The 16,697-nt window shown below is 38.9% G+C and overlaps 1 protein-coding gene across 1 annotated transcript; it reads left to right on the top strand.

Annotated features, from left to right (window-relative positions):
- The first annotated feature begins 2,131 nt into the window (after positions 1-2,131).
- Positions 2,132-16,100, top strand: LOC135690293 (uncharacterized). The gene is made up of 5 exons (XM_065207806.2): positions 2,132-2,393; positions 10,504-10,560; positions 10,959-11,136; positions 12,954-13,081; positions 14,435-16,100. The coding sequence occupies exons 1-5, from the start codon at positions 2,238-2,240 to the stop codon at positions 14,498-14,500; spliced, it is 585 nt and encodes a 194-aa protein (XP_065063878.1). The 5' UTR covers positions 2,132-2,237; the 3' UTR covers positions 14,501-16,100.
- Positions 16,101-16,697: the final 597 nt, after the last annotated feature.

Below are 16,697 nucleotides of genomic sequence, written 5' to 3'. Positions count from 1 at the left end.
CCTCTCTCTATTAAGCCCTCTTTTTCTCAATTAAGCCCACTCTCTCTATTAAGCCCCCTCTCTCTATTAAGCCCCCTCTCTCTATTAAGCCCCATCTCTCTCTATTAAGCCCCCTTTCTCTCTATTAAGCCCCCTCTCTCTATTAAGCCCCCTCTTTCTCTATTAAGCCCCCACTCTCTCTATTAAGCCCCTTCTCTCTATTAAGCCCCCTCTCTCTATTAACCCCCCTCTTTCTATTAAGCCCCCTTTCTCTCTATTAAGCCCCCTCTCTCTATTAGGCCCCTTTTCTCTCTATTAAGCCCCCTCTCTCAATTAAGCCCCCTCTCTCTATTAAGCCCCCTCTTTCTCTATTAAGCCCCCTCTTTCTCTATTAAGCCCCCACTCTCTCTATTAAGCCCCTTCTCTCTATTGAGCCCCCTCTCTCTATTAAGCCCCCTCTCTCTATTAAGCCCCCTCTCTCTATTAGGCCCCCGCTCTTTATTAAGCCCTATCTCTCTCTATTAAGCCCTATCTTTCTCTATTAAGCCCCCTCTCTCTCCATTAAGCCCCCTCTCTCTATTAAGCCCCCTCTCTCTCTATTAAGCCCCCTCTGTGAAATAAAGTAAATTATGGCATGGAAATACTTGCATCTGCAGATTGTGCAAAGTTATCATTAAAGATCTAGGGTTTTTGTAGGTTTCGTATGGACATTGTAGATAAAGAAGGTTTTAAATTACTTTGTTGGCGTCAATTAGCTTATTAGCTATATGTATTTTTCTGCTCTTTCTTGCCAACGTTAAAGAAATTGTTAGTAATAATAATAATAACAATAAAAGCCCCTCTCTATTAAGTTCCTCCTTATCAAGCAAAAACTTAAAATAAACCCCCACTCTCTAGTAAGCCCCACCTCTTTAGCCTTTGTTGTCAAACAAGAAAAGCATAGAAAAACATGCGCATTTGGTGGGTCTTTTAACGGGTGTGATGATAATAAAATCGTGTGCATTATATACGGCCCATGTAAAGACTTACTTGTGCGCCTAAAAAGTCAGTCGAAGTTTGTTTACAAGATGTCCCAGGGTTATCAATTGATCCTGGTGATTCTGATAAAAATCACACATTACACTCTTTTTTATAAGAACCAGTAAATTCAAGTTCAGGCTGACTTTTTCCCTCTTAGGAGGTGTTCAGGCCTTATTTGCCAACAAAGTGAGTGAGACAGCCTTAATAATTTGAATATTCACCGAAAAAGCACCCACACATCGCTAAAAATCCTCGATTTTGAGAAAGAACATTGTTCAAAACTGCATTTTGCAGAAGCTCAGCCTCAGCTTGTTCTTAATTTTGAATCTCTGAATTTTATCAAGGGTTGGCTGATAATCGAGAGACAGATGGTTTATCAAAGGTTCCTTTTGCCCAAGGCAAATAGATTTGTGTTGTGTTTTGAAAATAAAAAATAGATCGCATTGTTGTCGGCAGCTGTAATAAGTAAAAAATTTGGCATAAAGTTAGGAGATTCCCATTAAAGTAGGGGGAGTGCCAAGATAGAGCACTGATCCCGGGTGGGGGGGGGGGGGGTGGTGTAACTTCCACATATACTGGTACAGGATGCGCCATTCTGGGGAACAATATTTAAAAAATAATTTTGGTTATCAATTCTGGTAAAATCAAACATGGTGATAAATTTTTGAATTGACTTTAAGCTTGATCTTAAATTTTGGGTTTAACTTTTAAAAGAGGTAATGTGCTCTTATTTAATTGATTGTGTTGTTGGATATTTGCAAATTTGAATATATATTTCTATTCGAGCTAAATTTTGGGGTGGGGTATTTGGCACACCCTGTCCTCGGCCAATTGAAGTTACCCCCTCCCCCTTCCCACCAAATGTTCCTTGTTAGGGTCGTTCTCATAAAAGCTTCGAGACAGTTCAATCTTTATCACACTAACATTTAACGGAATATAATTATTATTACGCCGAGACGCAAAAGTACCTGTCCGTGCTGTGACTCAATTTCTTGTAATCTTTCCTTGCCTTTATTTACACATTAAACATTCGTAATCTCTGACGCATGTCGCTGCAGATACCCGCAAAATCACGTGACATACCCGTTACAACATGATTGGCTGAGAAAACCGCTCTAAACGTCATGCCAACACCCACTGGCTAGCCATTTTTGCAAAGCGACTGTGCAACGCGGGTAGCAAAAGACGAACGGTAGCAGAAGAAACTATTCGTGTCGAAGTTTAAAAACCCATTAAAGATGACGGGCGAAATTCAGCGAGGCCACTCAATTGGCGCTTTGGTAATTGGTATCATGGAGTTGTTATTTGGTCTGATAATTGTCATTTGCAGTTTTGTGCTCGGTGGAAAAGTGAATGTTAGCGCTGCATTGACTCCTTATTGGGCTGGAATACCGGTGAGTCTCGCTTAATCGTCATATTTTAAATCCGCTGTACCGATTGCGTATTTTCACGCAACAACCGCTTCGTGTCTCCACCGTTGTGTTACTATAATGTATTTTAATACAGAATGTTATGATGCCAAGTCTTTTACTGTTATTTAGAAATATATTGTAACATAGCCCGCGTGAATTGTCTAGAAGGTCTCTTCGTGTTTGAACTTTTTAGACCTCTCAGGATCTATCTTGCTGATTCTTTTTAAACTTTGTATTCCAGAGAAAACACTGAAAAAAAAGTCATTTGAGCTTTTCGCATTTCATATCATTCAGCAGATCACAGCTGGGTTCGCACAACCACCCCCAGTTGCACGCCGCAATAACAAAATAATGCGTTCTCCCAGCGCTAATTTCTTCTTCAAATCCCGTTCGCGCATTTTTGCAGATTCAGATTAATCCGCGCTGTTGAAATATATACGGAGTTTCGTGTGAATCGCGCCAGGGTAGGAAGGAGATGCTAAGATATGTGGCGCTAAGTGAAGTGGGCGTGCGACCAAGATTGTTTTCTCGAGTTTTAAAAGCAGATAGGTTATGAGAATCTTTGAAGAAAGAGAAGAGATACGCTGGATTCCGCCTATAGTCACGCCAAATGTTGCTGAAAAGCTGAGTTTGGCTGTACACGAAGCTTAAATTAACAGTCTTACATATTTTGGCTCAAGTTCCCAAGTCTTCCCTGCTCTTTGTTGCCTCTATTTTCAGAACCTCAGTTTAGAACTAGCGAGCAGGTCGTTACGGTTATTCACAGCACGTGGTCGTATTGCGGTGTTTCTTATTTGCTACATACCAAGAGGTGCCATGTGAAGAAACACAATAGATTTCGTGACAGTTGACAGAAATACGTTGTAAGCGGGTTTGATCGAGTTTCATCGCTTGCATACTGCCTGTGGCGGCATAGTGTCTGTGATTTAGGATATGCCATGAAGGGGGTACCTTTCAAAGAAATGTGTGAAATATTGTAACCCGTCTCCAGGATACAGCAAGTACCGGCGATGGCAGGATTCAACAGAGAATGGGCTATTCCATTTTTTCTCCATACAGGGGGGTGGAAGTAAGATTTCTGTTAATCATATATCCCCCGGAAAGTGAACTTGAAGATCATGACCACTCTGATTTTGATTCTTTCAACCCCCCGGAAAATTCATGTCATTCTTTGAAACGAATTTTCTTAACCCATTTGAGAAAACATCGTAAATCTTTTAATATCCCTTGGAAAACTTCATATATTTTTTTCTTTCAACCCCCTGGAAAAAGCATACATTTGTCTGATACCCCCTGGAATATCCTTCATGCCAGACCCCCCTGGAATTTTAATTCCATCCCCATGTACAGATATCAAATGGAATAGCCCAATACAACTTCTGATCTTTCAGATGATTTGTTATATAGATCTATACTGAGGCCTTTCACAAGCACCTACAGCATGACACGTACTACACTACGGACTCTCTATCACAGACTCTAAAACTACTTTTCTGAAGGGGTATATATATGAGATAGCTAGGAAGAAGGGAGTGCACGCGGGGGCTGTGTCAGCAGTTTCATAAGATGCGAAATGATTACTTAGCAGAAATAATATCTAAAAGGGGCATGAGGTAATGCGTTTTACAAAGAATACCATTACCTCAGCAAATCTTGTGTAGGGTAAATGAAAAAACCCAAGGTGATGAACTAAACGCCAGGAAAGATTTCATTCCTTCTCAAAGTTGATTGAATAAATTGTGTCAAAAAGGGACATAAATTTCATGTTCCAGGCCCCCGTGATGATTCTGTTCAATGGCGGCGCCAGCCACTATGCTCTGGGGAGAGGGAGGGGGGCAAAACAAAAATTCTTAGGCCACACCCTTTTTAGCACCAGAAAACGCCCTTTTACAAACAAGGAAAGCCAATTATATCTGAAAGGAGCGCCCATATCCAACTGTTTGCTATGTAAAGGCAGTTTGAAAATCATAGTACGTTGCCAAAATATTACCCCTCCCCCAACATTTTCTCATCGGATTTACACGAAATACAAAATTGATCCTGCTGAGAACTGGGGGCGTGTCCCCCAGTCCCCCCTACCCCCCGTTGCGCCGCTACTGATTCTGTCCGGTGTATACACAGGTTCTTGTCGTGCTAAACAATTTCTAAGGGGCATCGATTTTTGTTTAAATCGAAGATCAATACTTGATTTGATCTGTGATGCAGCCGCGCGTTCTAGCGGTTTTGCGTCAAGCTGCAAGCGGTTGTACGTGTCTCGTGCACTATCATATCATCAAATTATAGAAACTCCCCTGCAACAACTGATGTTGTGGTAAAGCTAAATTGTCTACAACCAATGTGGTAAACAAGAATGAACGCAACAAAAGAAATGCGGATGTCACGAAAAGGATAATTCGCTGAAACGAAATGTTTTTCTTAGGAAAAAATCGCTGCGGTCCTTCAAGATCATACACCAACAAATTCGGTGACGAAAATTGCAGTGAATATCTTTTGGTGTGACTTTGGAGCAACGCGATTTTCGGTGTGATTTAAGTACATTTTGGAAATTATTGGGGGGGGCTGAAGCTCCCCTGGCCCCCTGCCTCTGCGGTCCCTCCCCGTACTCCGCTTTCACTGTCTCTGATGATTCATTTACATGTTTGTTTTTCTTTATCAATTTGAGCGTGCAACGACAATAGGGAATTAAAACTTGTTTTGACAAATCCAAACAAAGTTTGTCGACTTTTCATTTACCGATCTGCTTTGTATTATTAAACGCAAATGTTTTGGGTTTATCGCGATCATATTAACGATTGCGGTAGAAACAGTTTAAATTCATATTTGTTTTTCTACTAGTAATCTTTGCAGGGATATTTTTATTATAATTATTGACGATAGCGGTAGAAACATCAGCGGGATTACGCGCAGATACATGCGGTGAATATCCGCACCGCGTGGACTGGTAACGCGGACGCAGAAACCTTCCTAGGCGTGTCTGGAATGTTTCACTCATCGAGGAAATGGCTCAAATTTAGGGAAACTGTCATTCTGGCGTTGCACCACAGGGAAGTTTTTACCAAGCTTTAACCTTTTCCGCATTGTTGAATGTTGAAACCTCCGGATTAAATTTAGCTTAAAATTGTGTTGTTGAGTTGTCAGCTGGCCTTCGATTTGGTATTTATGTAAACGTGTTGATTAATATTTGCTCAAAAGGCATCTAAGTGCAAATAGAGTAACAAGTGACCAGCTACAAAACGCGGAATATGGAATGTTTAGAATCTATATTATATTATTGCTTGGATCCATAAACCTGGTCAACATTTTACTAAAGCTAAGCCCCCCCCCCCCAAAAAAATGCGAGAGATTTCTGTTGTTACATTTTATACTTTTTAGCAGTTTTTGGCTCTAGCCCCCTCTCCCCAGAACGTCCCTCGTGGTCTTGGGCTTTTATAGCACCCACCTTCATCCGGGCCAGGCGGGGTAGCCCCCGGTATAGAAATGACATAGATCCCAAAAGACCAGATTTTTCTTTGGAAACGTATTATGATAATTTCTTTGCCGCACAATGATGATAATCAGGGACGGAACAACCGGGGGGGGAGGTGTCGCATCTCTCACCCCCCCCCCCCAATATTTTTGTTTCCGCTGGTAAACTTTGCTTCGATTCGGAGAAAAACACTTTTTGGTAGTAACAAAATGTTCCAAAAATTACTTGATTTATCTTTTTATTTTGAAGTTAAAAATTGAATTTTTCACGTGGGCTTTTTCCTTTTTTTCCGGTCACTTGCAGGGTGTGGCACCAATATCAAGTCATTACCTAGCACCTCCCCCGTCTTTGACGTCCCATCCCTGCTTATAAACTGCGCAGAATCGTTACCATCTAGTGACTTAGCAATTAGATGGTAACTACGTCATATTAGATAAAACTCGACCATAAACCGATAGATATGGCTTTGCTTAAGTATCGTATTCATGGAATGTTAAAGTATATCAAAGGCTAATTTTCTTCGCATATTTCAGTGAATTCTATCTAGTTTGGCGGTTTTACAACGATCAGAAATATGTTTTAATTACATTTGCCGGGAAACGAGTTTTTTCCATTTCAATGAGTCCTGAATGTTGTTTATCGCACTTTCGAATGGTGCTCTTGCGTTAAGTTTGGGCGTGATCGTTGGTCGTCGACTCTGGGCGTGATAGTTGGGCGTGTCCGATAATGTAGCCAGACTGGCTGGAGTGGCTTTGGGTGGTTTGCGGCGAGGGAGGGTTAAGCCCCCCCCCCCCACCCCTCATTGTTTGTGCAAGGATACAGCCAAGAATCATATTACGCAAGAAAGCTCTGAGAAATTGTTACTGCACCAAAGGTCAGTCATTGACGACTGAACCAGAAAAGGAAAAATACGCACGAAAAAGCACGAAAAAACCGCTACTGTGTAGACAAAAGGAGTTCGTTTTCACCTTAGGACTCCACTGGTAACATTCTAATAGGCAAGCGGCACTGATTGGTCAACCTTTACAGTCATGTGCTCGTGTTTCTGATTGGCCTATTTCGATCCACAACTGGGTATATATATTTCCTAGCGTAGAGTTTTCGATTTATGTTCTGACGTTTTAAACTCTGAAGAGTGTCAGACGAAAAGCTTTAGTTTACTAAATGTTTGTTTTTTTCAAAGCCATTTACAAGTTTTGTACCACCAAAAGATTGTTTAAAAGGTAAAGTGAAACAACTGACAGATTTAAAGCCATTGCAAGCTTTATATGCATGAAAATGTACACAAAGTCTGACATATAGAGAATTCTTGAATGATTTCTTACTGAATACGTTCAATTGCAGTTCTGTATAGACAGTTGGTTTTTTGTTGCATTTAGAAATGCCTGATTCAACAACAGGTTGCTTTTATTCGACCCTATCGTGTCTAGTTTTAATATTTCATGCATTCTTTTTCATAAGAACAATACAAATTTTTTCAACAGTGGAATGCTTTTATTTTTTGGATAATTTTAGGCTCTGTTGTTCTCAAAGTTGTATTTATTTCAAAATTGATTTTTCTTTATCTGCAAAACTATGAATACTTTCCAGGTCCACTGAATAAAAGTTCTGCATGATATTTTTTGGAGCACTGTTCATTAGCTGATAAAATCGCCACTGTTTTGTAAACACGAGAGATATTTTTTACAATTCAAAATCCAACCAATGGATTATCATCATTAAAAAGAAAGTTCTTCCTTATCGATGCCATAAATATTTTAGATGCGTTTCTTGCCATTCGTAGAAATTCATCTCTCAACCTTTTTCTCGCCACTAACCATCGTGGTAAATTTTACTGAACCCCTGAGCAATATAAACATTTTGACTCCTTACTGACAACAAAGTATTCTCCCGCCCTACTCTTCGCACACAGAGGCGGATCCAGAGTGAGTTCCTTGATGCACAGAACTCAGTCAGTTTTCAAACGTACAGCTAAAAATAGTGTTGCCTGAAACAAGTAATATTTAAATTAAAAACTTGAAACCTAAAAAGTTTTATCACAGTCTCTTCAAAATCTTAAAATTGCCAGTTTCTTCTCTGTCGTGATTTGGAAACGATTTTCCAGACGCTGTGGAGGACAACAGCAGTCTAGAACTTGGAAATAAACTTTTTATGCCTCGGAAGTGAATGAATTGAACCAATAAACTTTTTGTTTGGAACACGGATGGAACTCAGTCAAAACAGCATCTGGAACTCGGAAATGAAACCATATTTATAAGAAAGCTGTATTTTGTTTATTTTGTTTCTACCTAACATCCGAAGGTAGTTTTTAGGACACTGTACACTGAACAATGGCCCGTAGTTGATTGGCTACCTATAGTTTCTGTTCTATTGTGGAACTGCAAAACATTCGATTCGAAATGGCGACTGCATATGTCTTATACTCATAGTGATTTCCACCATGAAATTTGCACATAGTACGCCCTTTTTTTTATAAGAACCAGTAAATTTAAGTTCAGGCTGACTGTTCTTAATTTTTTCGAAAATGTGAGGCTGGATTGTTCTTAACTTTTTCTTAAATTAAGAGAGTGTAAGCAGTGCGATTGCTAGCTTTTTTGCTCTTAAGAGGTGTTCAGGCCTCATTTGCCAACAAAGTGAGTTAGGCAGCCTTAATTTGCTGACAAATTTGAATATTCACCGAAAAAGCACCCACACATCGCTAAAAATCCTCGATTTTGAGAAAAAACGTTGTTCACAAATTGCATTTTGCAGTAGCTCAGCCTCAGCTTGTTCTTAATTTGTTCTTAACTTCTGACCAGTTTTGAGGCTCGTCTTCTTATAAAATTGTTCTTATAAAAAAAAGAGTGTACATTGAAATTGTGTATCAGTGTCGCGAGATTCTTAACTGTAGCTGGAAAACAAGATGAATACAGAAAGAAGACTAGAAAGACGTTTTATATTTGAAAAGTGGAAATTCAATCAAGAAGGACAACGAAAAAATTACACAATGAAACACGCAAAGGCTACCTTCGAAACACACTATTCATGTGATTTTTTATCGAGGGGCAATTCACTCTTGCAAACAGCGTACGAGATTGTCCCTAAAACAAAAGGATTTCTGAGGATTTTCAGATAAAATATTAGGATTTCCACCAAAGGTGTACAAGATTTTCTTGGAGTGATTTGCCCCTCGATTCCCATCAAACTCAAAATGAATGAACTGTCTTCCTAATTCTTGATTGTTAGCAGCTATAAAAATACTCATAAAATGAAAAGTTGCTTAGAGATTCTGTCCTAATACTAAAAGCTCTTCAACTTTGTCCTCCTTCTACACATGGGTTCCTTATAAAAATGCTTGTAACTGTATCATTTCATGCCCCGACGAAAAATATCCAGTGCTAAGCCAACTGTTTAAATGCTATTAGTTTGGCATTGATAGAGCTTTTACGGTAAGTGTGAGATTTCCGGAAAAGCATACCATGCCGACAGATTTGGGTCTTAATGAGAAGAAAACCGCAGCTATGCGAAGAACCGCAGCTATGCGAAGAGCCGCAGCAAGGCCAGTATGCGTGGGCCCTTGTTTGTCTGACTTATAAAAGACTCTGCCTATAAAGATCTTTGTATAAAACTTTGCATGAAATTCTGGCTAAATATTTGATTTTCTATTTGTTTGCTCTTATTACTGTGTACTTCATCATGGGCTCCGACGCAGATTGAAAAGTGAGAGGGGGGATGAAAAATCTTAAACTAAAACAGTGCTGATTTTTATGAGCAGAAAATATGATGTCAGTCATGAACTGACACATCATTTTGCGCGTGTTATCTGTCAAGTTACGCGCAAAGTGATTAAGGGTTGAAATTTGGAGATATCTTAAAGACTCGAATGTGGTACAAAGTTTATTTCTTATTCGCTGGATAGTTTTCTTGGTAAAATGGAAATCCATGATAACAAGAAATCGTTATTACAGGAACTTTTTTTGCAAAACTGTTTTCCTACTTTGTATTGAATCCGGCCTGTATTTGATGGATGTGTCTGACTTCTTAAAGACATTGAGTCATGGTAAATAGGCCTTCTCTATAGGGGGTCATTTGGTTTCGGCGTGATCGCTGCTTTTTCATGTGATATTTGCATCCGTTGTTGACAACTTTTGATGGAAATTGTTTTGTCAATCAGTACCATGTATTGTATTGTATTGTAGATTATTTAATGTTAGTTTTTACAATTGTGAATATACACTAATTAAGACTAACATGAAGCAATTTCAAGGATTGCATAAGAAAGTTCATTAACTGCAAAACGAGCACGCGCACTTGTTTTCAAATTCTCAAGTTGTCTAATATTTTGTGCTGTCTTCATTGATACCGGGAGTGAATTCCAGATTTTGGGCTCTTGAAAACTTTAGGCCCGATGTGAGTACATGAGACCAGTTCCAGATCAACCAATAGCATCGCAGTCATGAAAACCATGACTCGGCTGATTTTGGCACTTAGGGTATACCCAATCCGTTTTATCATGACTCAATGCCTTTAACTGAAGCGAAAGGATGTGACACTTTTTTGGGGATTAGGAATAGGTCGACTTTCAGTTTTAGTTATAGATGGCGTATTTGAATGTTCATCCTGTGAATTTATATTTTGTTCTTACAGTATGTTGTTCCTGGCATTCTCGGAATTGTCGTTGGAGCAACAAAGAATAAATGTGCTGTAAGTAATTTTAATAAATATAATCTTTTTTGACAGACTTTATTAATTATGCTAATTTTGTCAATAAACTATGTTGATTATGCTAATTGTGGTAGTACAGCAAAAAGAAAATCATTATACTTTATATGTATACCGATATAGATTATGCTAATTTTGTTAATAAATTATATTGATTATGCTAATTGTGATAGTATAGCAAATATAAAACCATTATACTTTATATGTCGATCGATATAAATCATGTTTTATTTGGTGATAAATTATGTTGATTATGCGAATTGTGATAGTACAGTAAATATAAAACCATTATACTTTATGTGTATGTCGATATAAATTATGCCAATCTTGTTAATAAATTATATTGGTTATGCTAATTATGATCATGTTTCTCATTGCAGATGATTGCTTTCATGATCCTGAACATCATTTGCTTCATCATTAATGGAATTGCATCCATTTTGATTTTCGTTGCCATAGGGGTCTGGGCCGGGGTTGCCGCAGAAGTGACGTCAAATTGCAATTATTTATATGGTCACTGCGTTTGCAGATATAATGGGCAATCGTACAGTTACAAAGGTATGTATGTTCAATGCAACAATTTCCTCGATTGCACAGCTTTAAACCATTGCCAAAAGTACTTGGGACACCCAGCAATTTGCGTTGGGTTATTATATATTTCACTTCTTTTCTCAGATACTCCTATTTCCGCACCCCCTTCCCCCCTAAACAATGTTGATAATTTAGAAAAATATCATAGAAATCACGTACATCCTAATCCCCTACGTCGTTCTGTAGGGGGGAAGGGGAATGGTTCAAAGGGGGGAAGGGGAATGGTTCAAAGGGGGGAAGGGGAATGGTTCAAAGGGGGGGAGGGGAATGGTTCAAAGGGGAGAAGGGGAATGGTTCAAAGGGGGGAAGGGGAATGGTTCAAAGGGGGGAAGGGGAATGGCTGAGTTTGCCCTTGGAAACTGACATTAGTGTATCAAGACTTTTGGCAAGGGTTGTAAATTTGAGCCTTGAACGATATTCACTGATGTTTTCGGTGTTGTGAAAAGTACAGAATATCAAGTGGGCCAACGCAATATTTCTTTTGTTCTTGAGTTCCCAAATAATGCTCAATGATGTTGAGCAATATTTAGTAATGTTTAGATATCTTGTTTTTACCTCCCACTCAAAATCTCTCTTAACTGAAGATTCAAAACTCTTTCTGTCTACACAAGTCGGGATCATTTGTTTTGATGAAAAAAGATTTAAAACTCCGAGATGAAAAGACGATCTTGATGCTCAAAATTGTCCTCACTATACGGTTTGGAACACTCTGGATTTTTGTTCTCATTTCGGAGCCGTTTTTTGTCTAATGCTCGTTGGAGCATGCTGTTTTATTCTATCTATTTATACCCGGCTAGTGCGTCCTACATACCGAGCTTAACATAGGCACAAAAATTCAAAGATTAATAAGTACACAATCCCTTTGAATGGATGGGAGCAAGACCTTGATGCGATTGACCACACGAAGACCTTAGTACGACAGACCACGTCACAATAAAAGATAATATAAAACCACTTATAATTAAAGTTCACAATGAAATATTTCCAAATATGCTAAATTATTCAAAGATGTCTAAATCGGTTGAGAAATGGCTAATGAAAGATGTGAAGTTTGCTAACGAATCACTGTTATTTTGGCTCCGTTCATAAAATTATGAACTGAGACCAAAATAAAGAAGTTTGATGAAGAAAGAGCCAATACACATCTGGACATATCTCAGCCAATTCGTAACACATTTGACCGATTTTGCACACTAAGAGGTATTTCATGATGCTCTTTCAGTTTATGGGATACAAATTCAATAATTCTAAAAATAGATTTTTGTGACGTCAGCACTTTAGAACTGTATTGGTTATAGCCTTTTTCATCTGACTGTATGCTATGTTTCCTGCATTGTCCGGAAGACGAAACTATCAGTCCTTTGTTTTGAAACAAAACCGTCTTTAACCAATCAGTGTTGCAGGGTCATAGCACATGCGCAATAATCACCGTATTCGCACAGCTGTTCTGTCTGCGACCACACAATTCTTGAACTTCCCGCCAGGGCTTCAAGTGATAATGCGCATGTGCAATGACCCCGAAACGGGGGCTAGTGCATGTCTGGAAGACGGGCATGATTCATCTCCCGAACAATGCATTTCGTGCAAGATTCCATTTCTATGAATGAATGGAATATTGCACGTGACTTTGGACATCGTTTTCGAATGGCTCCGGTTTCGAATGACTCCGGTTTCGAATGACTCCGGTTTCGAATGACTCCGGTTTCGAACACAAAACTAAAACCGGATTCCTACGAAAGCGGATTAATGGAAACAGCGCTTTAAAATATTATACTTTCTTCTAGTGGACAGCTGCGATACTTTGACCGGCATTGTTGCATTGTTGTGGGCCATTGTTGTCTTTGCTCTCATTGCCGCCATTACCACCCTCGCAGGGTCAATCCTTGGTTGCATATCGTCATGTTGCTCACAGGTGAGTTCAATTCAACTCAATTCTAATCAATCCAATTCAAATAATAGTTGTCACATCTACACTCAGGCAATTTTCCAACAGTAGCAAATGCCTGAGAGGCTAGGGGGCGGTTACCCCCCCCCCCCCCCCCCAATACTTTAGAGGACAAAGGTCTTTTGATCTAGAACAATGGGAAAATGTGACGTCATCTTATTAAACAATAGACTTGCCCCCTATATTTGACTAAGTGTCCAGCCCTTGGTTTCAAGTGTCAAATTACCTTATCCTAAATGCCTAATTAGCCCCAATCCAGCCGTCCCTGATTGTTAATGTACCAAAATTTTGCCAAAGCTCCCTCTGCCCCTCTTTAGCAAAAACCTACGACTTATTTTATGTTCAACCGAATATAAAATACCTTGCTGTAAATCTTCCATGTCTGAAAAATCTTACAGAGCTTTGTTGACTTTTGATCGATTTTCTTTGGTGTATTTTGCATCTTTATCCGTACAGAGTTCTATTTCAGTATTATTACTTTCCAACCCCCTCCACCCCTTATTAACAAACCCTACTTTAGCATCCAACCCATGAGGATGGCGACAGTGTTCATTTAAGACGACAAATAAAGCCATCGATGGAAGCCATTTTGAAAATAAAATCGTCTGCATTTCCGTTGTATCTACATTTCTCTGATAACCGAGCTGGTTCACCAATTTGTGATTATATATATCATCTCGGTGAGGCGGGCCAGCCCGTACCGTTTCATTAGTATTCAAATAGCATTTCAAATAAATTATTTGCTCTTATATTTGGGCAAGCAGTAAAAGCTGTGCAGTTTCATAAGGAGGGCAAATAATTTCATTGCTCTAATATTTGGGCAAGCAGTAAAAGCTGTGCAGTTTCATAAGGAGGGCAAATAATTTCATTGCTCTAATATTTGGGCAAGCAGTAAAAGCTGTACAGTTTCATAAGGAGGGCAAGCAATTCTATTGTTTTATATTTAGGGAAGCGAGGGAGGGCCACATTAAGAATTTTGGGACCCTGGGCACAGAATATTATGGGTTCCTTAGGTAAATATACATTCCTGATGATGAGTAATGGCTGCTACATGGGCCTGAACTAAAATATTTTTGTAAAAAGCTTTGATTTTGTTAATAGAAACCGTTCCGATTAAAGCTGGCCATACCACAAAAATTTGGGGCTCATCTGACGCTAGGCACAGTGCCTGTTGTGCTCTGTGGTTGATGCAGCACTGAAGCGAGGCCATCCAAAGAGTTGAAATTGTGTTCTGTGTTCATTTTGTTCTTTTCTTTTTTTGCATTACAAAATGCTTATTTGCCTTATCAATGTAATGACGTCACGAATATTTTCTTTCAGAACCAGACCCCCGGCGTTGTGGTCATCCAGCAAGGCCAGATGCCCCCACCAAACTACAAGGCTTAAAAACTGTCATGGATTCTTGCATAACCGATATAGAAAATAGTCAGTACATTGTCATATTCTACCATATAACCATGAACAACAATTATAGGTAATTTTCATAAAGTACACTATTATCAACCATACTTTTAACCTCGAGTATTTGCTGGTGACCGAGTTCTTTGGTCATGACGTCATAAAAACTTTTTAACAACATTTAAATGTATGCATCATGAAATATATACCTCTGAATGTGCGATACCTGTTTAATGAATCACAAATTGGTTGAGATATGACCCATTGAGCAGAGAGTTTCTTCCCCAATCAAGTAACAATAATTTGTTTCCGTGTGACGTTCTAAAGTGATGACGTCACAAAAATACATTTTGTAGAATTTTCGAAATATTTCCTATAACCTGAAAGAGCGTCGTGAAATACCTCTAAATCTGCAAAATGAGTTAAAGGTATTACGAATTGGCTGAGATATGACCAGATGAGCACAAGCTCTGGCCCCATCAAACCTCTGTAATTTGAACATAACATTATGAACAGAGCCAAAGTAACAGTAAAACTTTAGAAATCCTCAAATTTTTTCATTGGCCATAACCCATTCAATGTTTAGCATATTGAACTGATATCGCATATCGAGAGGTATTTCATGGCTTTCTTTTAAGCTATGTGGTTAAAATACGAAAATTCTTGTAATAGTTTCAAGTGACGTTACACTTACGAACTCTATTAGCCCAAAACAGTATTAGGCCATTAGCAAAACTCTGATCTAAAACTTGCTATATTCCAGCCAATTTCATACAAGTTCATCTTATTTTACGTTTTTAGAAGCTGTTTAAAGGTAATCTGTGGTATTTTTTCCCTTACATGGATCCATTAAAACCATGCCTCAAAGAAGTTATAAAAGATTTTTGGTAAAGCATGTAAGTTACAGTAGCGGATTTAAGAAGGGGCAACTAGGGGTATTTGCCCCTCCCTCAACAAGTTGAAGCAAGTCTGGCGTCCCTTTTTTGGAAATTGTGCGCCCCTTTTGAAGAATAAGAATCAGGTGAAAAGTTTTTGAGACCGACAGGTTAATTTGCTTCAAGGCTAATTAGAAAATGTTTAGAAAAAACTTAAGTTGTTTATTCTGAAAATGGATCTGAAATTGTGGTATACAGCGTACTCTCGTCAACAATTTTTGGGAATTTTTCAGCGCCCCACTACCGACTGCCCCTCCTTCAAATTTGCTCTAGATCCGCCCCTGGTGAACTATGTGTGCTATTGAAATTCTTTTAACGACTTCAAGCGAATTCCGTGACATTGAGTCATGCAGGCAGTCAACTTCAGCAAGCCGTGCGAATTTGTCCATAAAGAAACGACTTGACAGACTACATTTTAGACACAACGCTTTGGTAGGAATACCTTGAACACGACGGTCTGTAATTTTTTTGAGGCATGTTGGCGACTGGGTACTAATGACGTCACGGAAGGGTAGTCTAGTTACTTTAAACGTAGATCTAGCGAACTGAAAGTAATGAAGTTCGCACTTTTATGCATTTTGCTGTTGCGTTTGTTTAGGAAATTTTTGTGATTGCATATGTGATTAACAATATGGAGATAACCACGTGATTGATTTGTTTTGTTTTGTGTTCTTTGTTTTCTTTCGATAAATAAATGTGATTGGATAACATTATGTAAATGATCACATGAAGGTATTTATGTGTGTAAGAAATATGGAGAGTATGAGCAACTGATCACGTGAAAGATCACAAGAGTTTCAAAAGCTTCGGAGAATCTAGAGAAAATCATCGCTTTTCGCGATTATTGGATAATTCAGGGACAAAGGGTGCTGCAAGATGTTTTTTGGAGGGGCACAAAAATGACTGCAGCACAAAAAATTATGACTCAGCGGATTTGGGTACGATTGGGTATACCCTCTTCTGTTACCATGGTCTCGTTGTGGTTTGGCTAACGAGAACAATAGCTGGAACAATAGCCTAAACACGATTCCAGCGTTCCGCCATATTTTTTACAATGCGATAAATTAAAGGGGGACTGGAAACAATAAGAAATCCCTTTGTTCTTATAATCAATCAACGTCGTGACAGATTGCCTTTATGGATAATGTTTTGTGGAATGCTAAACATGTTTGTGTAGATTAGTTTCAGGGACTCGACGCCATTTTTGTATTGAATAAATGCTATATTGAATGCAACCACTTGTTTCTCAT

This window comes from Rhopilema esculentum, chromosome 1 (assembly GCF_057945365.1).
Source record: "Rhopilema esculentum isolate cy_ngs chromosome 1, ASM5794536v1, whole genome shotgun sequence".
Lineage (NCBI taxonomy): Eukaryota > Metazoa > Cnidaria > Scyphozoa > Rhizostomeae > Rhizostomatidae > Rhopilema > Rhopilema esculentum.
Note: the sequence above shows the minus strand (reverse complement) of the source record. Positions and strands in the feature narration are given on the sequence as shown.